Source organism: Canis lupus, chromosome 38, assembly GCF_011100685.1.
Source record: "Canis lupus familiaris isolate Mischka breed German Shepherd chromosome 38, alternate assembly UU_Cfam_GSD_1.0, whole genome shotgun sequence".
NCBI classification, from domain to species: domain Eukaryota; kingdom Metazoa; phylum Chordata; class Mammalia; order Carnivora; family Canidae; genus Canis; species Canis lupus.
This window is the reverse complement of record NC_049259.1, coordinates 1026302-1039539: the sequence shown is the minus strand read 5'-3', so window position 1 is coordinate 1039539 and position 13238 is coordinate 1026302. Positions and strand designations below refer to the sequence as shown.

At 44.4% G+C, this 13238-nt stretch overlaps 1 protein-coding gene across 1 annotated transcript; it reads right to left on the bottom strand.

The window, feature by feature from the left end:
- Positions 1-3989: 3989 nt before the first annotated feature.
- LAX1 (lymphocyte transmembrane adaptor 1) lies at positions 3990-13238 on the bottom strand. Its single transcript, XM_038585954.1, has 6 exons — positions 12997-13238; positions 12594-12772; positions 9551-9663; positions 9012-9122; positions 8148-8233; positions 3990-6378 (listed from the first exon to the last, which is right to left on the bottom strand). The coding sequence occupies exons 2-6, from the start codon at positions 12686-12688 to the stop codon at positions 5593-5595; spliced, it is 1191 nt and encodes a 396-aa protein (XP_038441882.1). The 5' UTR covers positions 12689-12772; positions 12997-13238; the 3' UTR covers positions 3990-5592.

Sequence of the window (13238 nt, the reverse complement as noted above, 5' to 3'; positions counted from 1 at the left end):
ACCATTAAAAGGTGAATTATAAAGAGGGAAGGAGACTTACAAACTCTATTTCATACTAAACAGTGTTCTGAATAAGGTCCAATCAATACAATACAAATTTGAATAATTTACTATTTTAACGAATTACAGAATCATAACAGGTTAGTTATCTTTATATCTATCTCCTCATCCTTATCTTGAAAAAAATTACCTCCTATTTCACATGTCAGGCTTAAACAGTTATGGCAATTGGGCTTTCAATTTAACTCAAAATTTCCTGGCAACTAATGTGAGAAAATAAAACTATAAAGGAAAAGAAAGAATGATAATGTTGTAAACAGTCTTTCATTCACTCATTTGTGAAAAAAAGCTCAGAATAAGAAATAAACAGAAAGGTTCCTGTCTAGTTTCATATCATCTACAAATTATTACTTGTCCTCGATTTGGGAGAATGTATGTAAGTATAACTGGTTTATTGGAGTATAAACATGAGCTGGCTTTATTTTTTCCAGGGCCTGCTCCCTGATGGTGGTTGGTTGAACTTCTCTTTCTTTCTTACTGGTAGCTCTCTTAACAAATTCTCTCTCTCTCTCTCTTTTTTTTTTTTAAGATTTTGTTTATTTATTCATGAGAGACACAAAGAGAGAGAGAGGCAGAGACACAGGCAGAGGGAGAAGCAGGCTCCACGCAGGGAGCCCGACGTGGCTCGATCCTGGGTCTCCAGGATCACACCCTGGGCTGACGGCGGGGCTAAACCGCTGAGCCACCCGGGCTGCCCGAAATTCTCATTTTGATCTCTAATTTTTTATTCTCCTCCAGGTTGTGAGAGTTCTCTCAGTATTTAAGATTCAATTCTGCTCAAATCTTCATTCTCGCATCTGATGCTCGTGTCTCCTTACTTGACCCAGTGCGGTTGTCAGACTCCTTGTGCCTGTCCTTGCTTCCCTGGATAGCCCTGACTGGCCATCAGCACCAGATATGGCAGAAATTTGATTGCTGGTTACTTTTGGGGTGAATCTGAGAGCCCTGAAGGAAACTGCCCACAATATGATCACTAGGTGTGGGAGAATTAGACCCTGGAACAATCTGCCTTCATCTCACTGTCTGAGTCTGCTCAGGCTGCTATAACAAAAAATACCATAGACTGGGTAGCATAAACAGCAAACATTTATTTCTCACAGTTCTGAAGGCTGGGAAGTCCAAGATCAATGCGCCAGCAGATTTGGCGTCTGGTGAGGCCTGCTTCCTGGCTCACAGATGGCTGTCTTCTCCATGTGTCCTCATATGGCAGAAGGGACAAGGGATCTATCTGGGGTCTCTTTTATAAGAGCACTAGTGCCATTCATGAAAGTTCCACTCTCATGACCTAACCACCTCCCAAAGGCCCTCAGCTTCTAATATCATCATATTGAGGTTTCAACATACAAATTTTGGGGGCACACAAAAATTCAGTCTACAGGACCCACCCAAGTGTTTGTGAGATGGTCTACAGCCAACAGATGCTCCCAGAGGCCTCTTACCTGGCACTCTGTTAGGTGGCCCAAACCCAGTCACCTTCCCCTGCTGATATTTTTATTGGGCACAGTAGGTGGCTAGCTGCTTCACAGCACCCCCTTCTCAGTTCTGACAATACTGTCTTCTTCCTCCTTTCCCAAGGGTATGAGGCACTCCTGCAGAAAGAGATGTTTACCACCTGCCCAGGGGTGGGGACAGTGAAGGAGGGAAGAACATCTCTTCCTGATCAGGAAACTCTTCAAACTCCAACACCTTCTAGGCCTCACCCATGGAGCAGGCACATGGGGTGGTGGAAAGCAGTGCTTGGTAAGATTAATTTTCCTGTTCTCAGTAAGCCCTAGGCTGATCCATAACAGCTCATGGCATGCTAAATTCAGAATGTGGTATGTTTTGTATCCAGGTTTGAGCATTCATCTGGATTCCTGAATGACATGAAAAAAACCTTCCTCAACATTTTATGGTATAAGTACCTGCACTGAAACCATATTATCGACCATCAATTATCAGTAACCTGCCTTTATCTTGAGCCTTGTGCTAAGATCCACAGTGAATACGAAGGCTTTAAATATATTTTTTTTGCAGGGAAAATGGTACAGATTAATAGGGAGACTGATCAAATATGTTAACAAAACAATGAAGAAAAACAAATACCCAGAACAATTACAGTAGCACATGCTTTAATGTTATACCCATTTTGCAGAGGAAGGAACAAGGCATATTTATTTAAATGGGATGAAACTAGATGTCTTCATTTTATCCATGCTTTACAATTACTTTTTATTTCGAAAAAATTTACAGAAGAGTTGCAAAAATAGGATAGAATTTTCATATATCCTTCACCCAGCTTTCCCTAATGTTAACATCTTACATAACCATGATACAATTATCAAAACTAAGAAATTAACATCGATGTAATAGTATTGACTAAAATACGGACTTTTTGAATGTTACCATTTTTTTTTATCCCACTAATGTCCTTTTTCTGTACCAGGATCCAATCCAACTTATCATTACTCTATATACCTAGTCATCATGCCTCCTGGGTGTCCTCCAGTCTGTGACCGTTTCTCAGTGTTTCCTGGTCTTTCATGACTTTTAACACTTTTAAGAGTTCAGGTCAGGTATTTGTAGAATGTTAAGCAATCTGGATTTTTTCCTCATGAATTCTTATCATAATTTTGTGGACTTTGGGGAAGGATCCTATAGAGGTGAAATACACTTTTCCTTGATCATATAACAATGTGATTTGTAAGTGGTGAGTTACCCTTGACCACCCTTTAACCACCCTTGGTTAAAGTGGTGTCTGCCAAGTTTCTCCACTCTAAATTTGCTTCCCTCTCCTCCACTCCCCCCTTCCATGTTCTATTTGTTAGAAAAGAGTCACCAAATCCAGCTCACACTCCACACTGAAGGGGAGGGGAATTAAGTTCCCGGGGAAGTATTGATTCATTTGTGGATGTGTGTTAAAGTCATCACAGTAAAGTACAAATATTTGAAGGGAGATCTTTGAGGCTAAGCAACTATCTTACTTCTCTCTAATGTGTCATCCACTAATTTTAGCATTCATTAAGACTTGCCCACAGCAATTATTCTGTGGTGTCTTTTTTAAAAAATATTTTTATTTTGTTATTTTTTAAAAAAGATTTTATTTATTTATTTGGGAGAGAGAGCGTGAGAGGAAAGAGCATATGAGCAGGTGGGTGGGATAGAGGAAGAGGGAGAAATAGACTCCCCTCTGAGCAGGGAACCCAACACTGGGCTCCATCCCAGAACTCTGGGATTGTGACTCGAGACAAAGGCAGACAACCAACTGAGCCACTCAGGCACCCTTAAGTTTTTAATTCCAGTTTAATTAACATACAGTTCTGTGGTGTCTTAGTAGTGATTTTGTTTTTTCCTCATTTCTTCTATATTTATTATTCAGAATTCATCTGGAAAGAAGATTTCTCCCTTTCTTCCATTTTATTCACTTATTGATATGGACTCAAGAATATTTATTTTGTTCTAAGTTATACATTTATATCATAATTTATTTTTATTGCTGAGATTGTTCTACTTTTGCCTTTGGGAGCTCTTTTAGATGGCTCCTTCCAACATGCCTATTTTCTTCTGTTTTCTTCCCCTGCCACCCTCCTCTCTCTTTCTTTCTTTCTTTTCTTTATCTACAAGACGGTCAAGTTCCCCCAGATCTATAAGTGGCCATTTTTCCAAGGAGCTCTGGTTCCTTTTATTGAGAATGATATTTAGAAACTAAGAGCTGGCTGCTAAGTGTGTTCATTGCTTCTTGGGTATCAATTCTTCTAGACCCTCTGGTGGGATAGAACTAAGAAGTATAGGTATGCTAGCCCATGTATACACATCTCTATATTTATTTCTGCATCTATATATATATATATATATATATATATATATATATATAAGATTTTATTTATTTGACATGGAGAGAGTACGAGCAGGAGGAGCAGCAGAGGGAGAGGGAGAAGCAGATTCCCAACTGAGCAGGGAGCCGGATGCAGGGCTTGATCCCAGGATCCTGAGATCATGACCCGAGCCAAAGGGAGATGCTTAACCGACTGAGCCACCCAGGTGCCCCTATTCATATATATATTAAAATAAACAAGAGTTCAAACTATACCTCCAGATCTAGTCTGGCACCACAGAGTTCATCGTAGCCTTTTCTACTCGCTTATTCGTCACCTCTTTTTCTGATAGTGAGAAACCCGTCTCTCCTTATCTACGTTTATTTATTTGTTCAATCTTAGCATACATTTAACGTAGTTTCAGAATTGCTAGACTATATTCCTCTGAGATACGAATTTACCAACTAGAGTGCAGTGTTTATGTACAGTTTGTATGTCTTTATCTTACAGTTTCAAGTGAAAGCATAGTTTTCCAAAGTTAATTAGGCCAGCTCCTCCCCCACCTTCAGTGAGGCTATATCATCCATCTGTAATATAGTTAGGTTTATTTGTCTTAATCTTCATTCCATTATGGCTTCCCCTGGTAGAGTGGTTAATTAAAATTTTTTACATATAATAAAAGTCACTCGTTGTGCTATATAGTTTTTTGTGTTTTGACAAATTCACAGTTATGTATTTGCCACCACAGTACCAGTACAGAAGAGCCCCATTAACCTAGAAATTCCTTTGTGGTAAACTTCCCTTTGCCTAAACCTGGCAAACGCTAATCTGTTTTCCATCCTTAAAGTTTTGCCTTTTCCAGAATGTCATATAATTGGAATCACACAATTTGTAGATTTTTTTTAGGTCTAACTTCTTTCACTTACCAAAATGCATTTAAGATTTGCCCGTGTTGTTGCTCAAACCAATAGTTCGTTCCTTTTTTATGTTCAGTATAGATAACCTTATTACATGGATATACCACAGTTCATTTTTCCATTTATGTGTTAGAGGACTTCTGGGTTATTTCTAGTTCTGGCAGTTATGAAAAAAGCTACTATAAATAGGCATATATGGGCTTTTGTATGAACACAAATATTCAATTCTCTTGGATAAACATCTAGTAGTGGAATGGCTGGGTTGTATAAGTGTATGCTTCTGAGAAACTATCACCTTTCTAAAGTGGATAGTACAATGAAAGACGGTTCTAATGTCCCACATATTCTCTAGCGTTTGATTGTCCACACCCTTTTTCAACTGGAAACTGCTGTCCCACCCCAACTCCGACTTCTCCATTCTTTTTGGCCTCTGCCTGGATTACAAACTGATCCATATTCTCACTTTGCATCCTGCTGGTATTCGCAAAGGTGATGATTTTAGACCACTTCATGTTTCCACTGTTCACTAAAGTACTATTACATTTTTAATCTACTAATTGTCCTATAAGGGAGTTTCAGCAAACATTCTTAGGTTGGTATGAGAGATAATTGCACCCTGCTTGAGAAGAATTCCCTTCTGGCTTTCTCAGACATTGGCTTTTGTGAGTTCCCTAACTTCTGTGCATGAATGAACCACTGAGATATATAAGGATGGCCAGCGATCTTTACCAGACCTCGTAGTGGCCATGGGTCTGGCAAGCATAGCCTACTCCACAGAGCTCTTCAGCTGGGTTTCTGGGTCCTAATTCATCAGGAAGGAGTTATGTGTCTGGTCCCTGCTTGGAGTCCCTGTCTTCTGACTTGACAGCTAGCACATTCTCATAGTCACTAGAAGTGTCATTTGACATTTCTTCTTCATGTTTCATCTGACTACTCTCACTCTGTGCAGATGGCTGACAGGTCACATGTTCCCCTAGAGCCAGGAAACTCCCTGATTTCACAACAAATTGGATGTGGGTACCTGGACCATCCATCCTGCCTTCTGTGTCTGAGGATGTCACTTCTTCCTCCCCCTGCTGCTGGTTTCCATTGGTGTGTGCTGGTGGAACATTTTCGTAATCTCTATAGCACTGGAAAACCAGACAGGACTGCTTCCCCTGGATGGTCTCAAGATTCAGCCCTGCCATATTGACATAGTCATTCGAGGTCTCCGAAGAATCTTCCCCATCACTGAGTGGATCATTGCTTTCAGACCTTAGAGACCCAAAAGTGATGTGGTCACTGGCATTCCCACAGCCCTTGTCTTTCTCCTCAGTAGACTCCAGCTCCTGGGCACTTGGGAGGGCAAAGAGGCTCGTGGGGGTGCTGTCAGTAGAAGCTAGAGCCTTAGCAATCTCTTCTGCTGTGGGCACATTGATGTAATCTCTTGAATCCTCTGAAGAAATGCTCAGGCAGTCTCTGGCTGCTCTGACATTGACATAGTGTGCTGAGGGAGTGAGGTCCCCACACATCTGGAGCCCCGTGGCATTGTCATAGATGCCCACTGCATAGCTGTTGGCATGAGTATGGTCTCTGTACAGCCAGAGGGTATTGCCTGCTTGGGAGGGCTATAAGCAAGAAGAGAAAGCCAGTGACAGGACTGAAGCAGAAATACAGGTGAAACCTTTCTACTTCCCCACCCAGGACCACTATCTAATAGTTCCTTCACTTTGTTCTTTACCTTGTAGAACATGTCTAAGTTGGAGGTCTCCAGTTGCAAAGCTTTAGATCATGTGCAGGTATGAGTAGTGTGGGCTAAGTTTAGGGAACACAAGTGTAAATGTGATGATAAATTGCTGCTGGTTTTTGGTCACAGTGTGGGTGTTCAATGGGGAGTCTGTAGAGGGGAATAGTATGAACTGGAGAGAGCCTGCTACCTCTGAGCCTTGAGAGGCAATAGAGTACAGTGGCTAAAAGTAGTGACTCAGCCTTAGACTCAGGGTGGAAATCCCAGCCTCGCTACTCTGTGCCGAGTTTGGGCAAAGTTACCTAATCTCTTTGTGCCTTACCTCCCTCGCAAATAAAATGGGGAGAGCCATAATATCCACGTGATATGGTTTTTGTGAGGAGTAAGTGTGTGACTATGCATAAAGTGTTGGGAATAGTTTCTGGCACATGGAAGACACTAACAAATGGTTGTTATTATTAAAGGGGCACCTGGCATACAGACCCAGCCCATTGTGACCATTTAGGGATGCCAGTCTGATGTTTCTAGAGCTTCTGACTTTTCAAGAAAAGCTGGACATCCAGATTTTAATGTGAAATCTTTTAGATTTTTAAATGTTGGCAACTGGTTCCAAATGTTCTTCATCTACTACACAGTCCGTAGCCAAACATGTGTTGTGGCCTCATATCAGTTTGGGATGGAGTGCTAGAACTCGCTTTGGCAGTGACGTTTCGTCCTCCCTGCACATTATCAGCCATGCAAGCTTGGTCCCCCAGGAGTTTGTAGAGGTGAGAGCAGAGCCCAAGGATGGGATATGTGGGAGGAGCACTAGAGGTGTCCAAGTGCTAACTGAACGTAAAGCTCTGGGTAGTGAGAAGCTGGGTAGCAGCAGGATCAGCAGCAGCGGTAGGACTGTGTTCATCTGAGATGACCACAGAGCCAAGGGACCGGTTCTTCAACAAGCAAGTGAGAGCTTATCTGTTGGAGATGAGGCCCCTGAGCTTCCAGGTCCCCCCTTTCCTGTCTTGGGTGTCTCTGCCCCACAGCGTTGTGGGGCTCCTCCTTGAGGGCTGCCTTTAGAGCCAGGTCACAGGACACACTAGGTCATTGTTATTCATTGTAGTGTTCCCATGGTAACCTCAAAAATACCCCACGTTTGATCAAACACTTTCTACACCAGCTACAGTCCTCAATGACTTACAAACATACCTGCTATTGAGGATAATTGAAACCATTTGCCATGGGCCCCAGAAGTAATTCCCAAAAGCAGGGTTTTAAGGATGTTTCGAGCATCCACAGCATTGTTGGAATATTTGTATCCTCTCTCGAGGTAGGATACAGCATTGGAAGGGACAATACTCATTTGAGTGAGCTGTTACCTTTGTTAAAACAATACATTTCCATTCTAACACCGTATCTTTGAATACATGTGCCCTGGTATCTCACTTAAAATCCTGAACAACTGTTCCTACCTTTCATGATTTTTGTCCCTGGGCAGTAGGGAGGTCCCTGAGGCTTGTCTTCCCAATTTATCAATAGGGCCACAGGGCAACTGCCAGGGGACTTGTTGTTTGCCAGGAAAGGAGATCTGTGACCTGAACTTATTTACCCCAGTTCTGCCCGAGAAATGTCCTCTCTCCCAAGGGGCTTGTCCTTTCCCTTGACTCTTACCACAGGATCAGAAGGAGGGCTATCATAATTTCTGGAAAGGAGGCTCTCGGTACTGAAAATATGGTTACTCCTTGACTGCCGTCTCCCTGAAAGGACAGAGAACAAATCCTGAAGATAGCCAGCCAGTCCCCTGAGCGCTTCCACCTCCATGGTCCCCGCATCGTGGTTGATGTGGGTTTGTGTGGTGTCGGTATTTGAGGCCGGTGTGCTGTGGTGAGAGGGGCAGAGCTAGGGAGAATGATGTGCTCTGAGGCCTGGGACTGTCCTCTGTTTTTAACAAGGACCAGAGGACACTAATTAGCACAGAGTTTAGAGCAGCTGGGGAGGAGGCTCCTGTAATGCCAGAGGCCATGCTCTTCTTCTGTATGTGTCCCCCATTCCTGGACATACCCATCCAGGACTTCATATCAGGACAAATAAAAAAAAAACCCAACCCAGACACCTCCCAGCTCCCTTTTTTTTAGCTCTGTAGGCCCCTAATGGAGTTACAGCCTGCTTCTGACTATCCCGTCCTCCTCCACGCTCCCTGAAGGGCAGAAAGGTCTGAAAATGTAAAGAAAGTTGCTTCTGAAAAAAAAAAAAAAAAGAAGAAGTTGCTTCTGGGGCAGCTGAGCAGTTTAGTGCAGCCTTCAGCCCAGGGCGTGATCCTGGAGATCCAGGATCGAGTCCCACGTCAGGCTCCCTGCATGGAGCCTGCTCCTCCCTCTGCCTGTGCCTCTGCCTTTCTCTCTCTTGCTCTGTGTCTCTCATGAATAAACAAATAAAATCTTAAAAAAAGAAAAAAGGTGCTTCTGGGTATGAGAGGTGCATTCTGGATGAAGTTCAGTAACATTTGTGCTCTGCAGATTAGAAAGAAAAACCTACCCAGCTCTCCTTGCCTCTGGGGTAAGGAGTCATAAATATTTTTGGCTCCTTGTCTGGGTCGAGACAGAGAAAGTAAGGGCGTGATGGTAACTCGGAAGTAAGGAATGTGTCCTGCAAGACAAGGAGAGAGATGGAGATCTCAGTGGGGGCAAGTGGTACCGAATGCAGGGACCCTTAGGTGTGAGATAGTCCCTGAAAATATTCCCCATCCTCACTATGTATCATAAAAAATACATTTTCACACTTGCCCAATTCCATTTGAGCCAGAAGACTGGGAGAAGAAGCAAGTGGGCAAGTAGGGGGTGGTGGCAAAGGGTGGGCATAAATGTCTCAGGGCAATGACCTGCCAAGTGGAACTCTGATTGGCACTGAGCCTTTCAGGGGCATGGCTTAGACTCTCAAAAGTGAGACAATGGCCAGTGTGTCAGGGAAGAACAGAAGAGAACAGAGTTTATGTCTGGAGAATAAACTTGGCCTTGAATGCCAGGCTAGATGGTGGATCCTCGTGTGTCTCCACTTGGGACAATCAAAGGACTCACGCTGCTTCTTCCATTTATTCCAGTTCCATAGGCTGTAGAAGATCAGAGTGGTCAGTAGGACGGCAAGGAATCCTGCAAACCCAGAAAATATGGCTCTGCTCTGGTCTTTCTCTCTGTGGGGAAAAACAAGGGCCATTCTCCAGCTGTAGGAGGCTGAGAAGGCTGGAGAAAAGGTTTTCTGCAGGAATTGGAGCCCGAGGACTTGGAATGGGAGCCGGCCGGAAAGCTGAGGTGGGTAGGCTGTGTGGTTGAAGAGAGTGTCTTCATTGTGGACAGAAGGAAGCTGGGCATTACCCCTTTGGAAGCCCTACTGGATGCCAGGGGTTTGGGTGTGTGTTAATCTCTACAACATCTCATCTCTCCTTGTGGCCAGAAACCTGAGATTTAGACTCAGAGAGGCTGAGTAATATATCAAAGATCACACAGGTGGGAAGGAGCAAAGATGGAACGTGAGTCTAGGTCTGTTGGGGCCCAAAGATTGTGCGCTCTTTCCAGTGTACCACACTGTCCTCCAAACTGGCAAAATCAGGTTCACCTGCCCCTGCTTCCTCCTCATTCCCTACTCCTTGGTGTCCTGTCTTGTGTGGAAGAGGGAGCTGCTCTGGGACGGAGTCCGGCTTGCGGACATTTGAACAACCCCCACGTATAGACTTGCAGAACTGGTCTCCAACAATACTTGCTGTTTTGTGGAATGTGACCCACACAAATGCAGGAGTGAGTTTCTGCTGCTTGTGGTTCCCTGACAGCACGGGGTTGCTGCTCTGCTCTGCCTACTGCAACAAGAAGAAGCCAATGGAGGATACAGCAGGAATGGCCAACAGACCCAAATGTTAGAAGCCAGGTCAGCTAGTCCTAGGCTTGTTTACCCAATTCTCCTGGACATTTCTGCTAAACTGCCCAATGGACATCTCAAACCAAATATGTCTGAAACAGAATGCCTGTTCCTCTCCCATAAGCCTGCTTCTCCTCTGGTGTCTCCCATCAGCTAGTGGTTGGAGCTATCCTTGACTGCTCCTTTTCTTTCACACCTCAATTATTCAGTCAACCAGAAAATTCCATCTGCTCAGCTCTGGGCATCTTTCCCAAACCCAATCACCTCCACTCCTCCATTGCCACTCCTTGCTTCCACATGGGTCTTTGCAGTAACCTCCCTAGTGCGTTGCCTTGCCTTCCCTCTTGAGCCCCACATACTAGCTTCACACATGAGCCTGCATGATCCTCCTCACAGTAAACCAGATCACATCCCCTCTCTTCCTGTGACCCACATGACTTTGATCACACTTGGGATAACATACACAATCCCTACTCAGTGAGGACTTCATGGCCCCTTATGGTCTAGCCTTTGCCCTCCTCCTCCTCTTCCTCCTCCTTCTTCTTCTTCCTCCTCTTCTTCTTCTTCTTCTTCTTCTTCTTCTTCTTCTTCTTCTTCTTCTTCTTCTTCTTCTTCTTCTTCTTCTTCTCTCTCTCTCTTTTAAAAATATTTATTAATTGAGGGATGCCTGGGTGATTCAGCGGTTGAGCATCTGCCTTGGGCTCAGGTCATGATCCCGGGGTCCTGGGATTGAGTCCCATAACGGGCTCCCTGCAGGGAGCCTGCTTCTCCCTCTGCCTGTGTCTCTGCCTCTCTCTGTGTCTCTCATGAATAAATAAAAATAAAATCTTAAAAAAATTATTATTATTATTTTTAAATTATTATTTGAGAGAGAGAGAGAGAGGAGTGGTAGAAGGAGTGGGAGAGAGAATCCCAAGCAGGCTCCAAGTTGAGCATAGAACCGATGCAAGGCTAGATCCCATGGCCCTGAGATCATGACCTGAGCCGAAATCAGGAGTTGGACACTTAACCTCCTGAGCCACCCAGGTGCCCCTCTGCCTACCTTCTGACCTCATTTCCTACCACTTTCCTTCTGGCTGGTCCCTGTCCGTGCATAGCACACTGCCACCTCAGACCCCCAGGTCCTCTCCCAGGGTGGGGGTGGGGGGGCAGGTAGCTCCATCTCTCATTTCCCTCAAGTCTCATCTGAAATATCACCTGCTCAGACAGGCCTATTACTCCCAGTCCCCTTAACTCTGTTCTGGTTTTCCTTTATACACTTAAGACAGATTGACATTTTATTATATATCCATTTGTTTGTCTATATCTGACTTTCCTACTTGACTGTAAGCTCCAAGAAGCCATGGACTTGTCCATCCTATTTACCTGGTACCTGGAACAGTGCCTGGCACTTAGCAAGGGCAGGGTGAATATTTGTGGAATAGATGAGTGACTTAGTAAACACGAATGAACATAGAAGTAGTTATCTGGGGGGGCCTCAGGGTTCTGACAGCTTCATAAATTCAGTCCCCATCCATGCTCCTTCCACCTGCAGGTGACATATATGTGTTTGTCATGATAATACATTTATTTCCCTAAACGACAGTGATTTGAAATTTATTATTGCTGAGTTGCACTGTTATCACAGCACTGAGATTCATACCTACAAGTGTTGTTAAAGTTTCAACCACTCTTGGACTTTTTATGTTTGTTAGTATGATCCTGCAAGTTTTAGCAATAAAATGTATAGCCATGCTGAGTTCTATGAGATTTTATATCCTAAAGACATATCTTTATACATCGATGATTGCATTTTCCATTCATGGAAAGTTTTTAGGACCTAAAAATACATCACTGAAAGAAAACAGGCCTGTTGTTTCCATCATGGTGGCTCCTAATTTTTGAGGGGGAAGGAGGAGAGTGGTTGTTGGGACCTGATACAGGGAAGATTGAGGACAGTGACTGGGACCTCTGGGAGGTAAGAAATCCACCCAGGCCAGACAGCAAGGTCTAAGGACCCTCTCCCTGCAACTTCCTTTTCTCACCGATACCCATTCCTTCCCTCCCAGCAGTCCTGGGCAAGCTTCTCTAAGCCTAGAATCTGGTGGTCTAAGGGGACCTGAGGGCAGTCGTGAGGGCTAGGAGCACTGCTGGGGTAGAAGTGCCCGGGGTCGGCCAGGGCTGTCTGTCTAAATCAGGGGAGGGTGGAGCTCACCACCCTGAGTTACTCACCTGTCCAGGCTGCCGGCAGTTACCTGCAGAGTCCTGGCTTCCAAGATCCTCCCTCTGATTTCTGAAATGGTCGGGGTGATCCCATCCATGGTCATAGAAACCTCTCTGGCTTCAGCTTCTTCTTCTAAGCTTTCTCTCAGTTATCCACAGCTAACACATGCCACTTCTCCTGGCTCTTCCTAAGTGACCATCCATCAGGAGAAAAGGCGAAATTGACTTGCGTTTTGCATACCATCATAACCACTTTTTTAAGTAGATAAGAAGACTAGAAATCCTCCTCATCTCCATGTTTTCCAATCTTTCTAGAGCTTTCTTTCCCCCAACATTGCGTCTACCTGGCGTCTACCCCTGAAATGTTAGGCTGCATTGAGCCCAAACACAAAAACAACACGTTTGGTTCTACCTGGATGTGGCTACAGTGTCCACTGTGGGAAGCACGAACTCAGCCTGGTGCCATGCGCCCCAAGAGAGGTGGCTCAGGGAGATGCTATGCGCTCAGCCTCCTGGTGAAGTGTGAGGAGTGTAGGGGGGAAACTGCCAAGAGGAGAGAGAGAGAGAGAGAGAGAGAGAGAGACTCCGTGAGAAGCTCATCCCCTCCCAACCCCCAGAGCAGAGAGAAAAGAGCAAACATTTGCCAGAATGGAA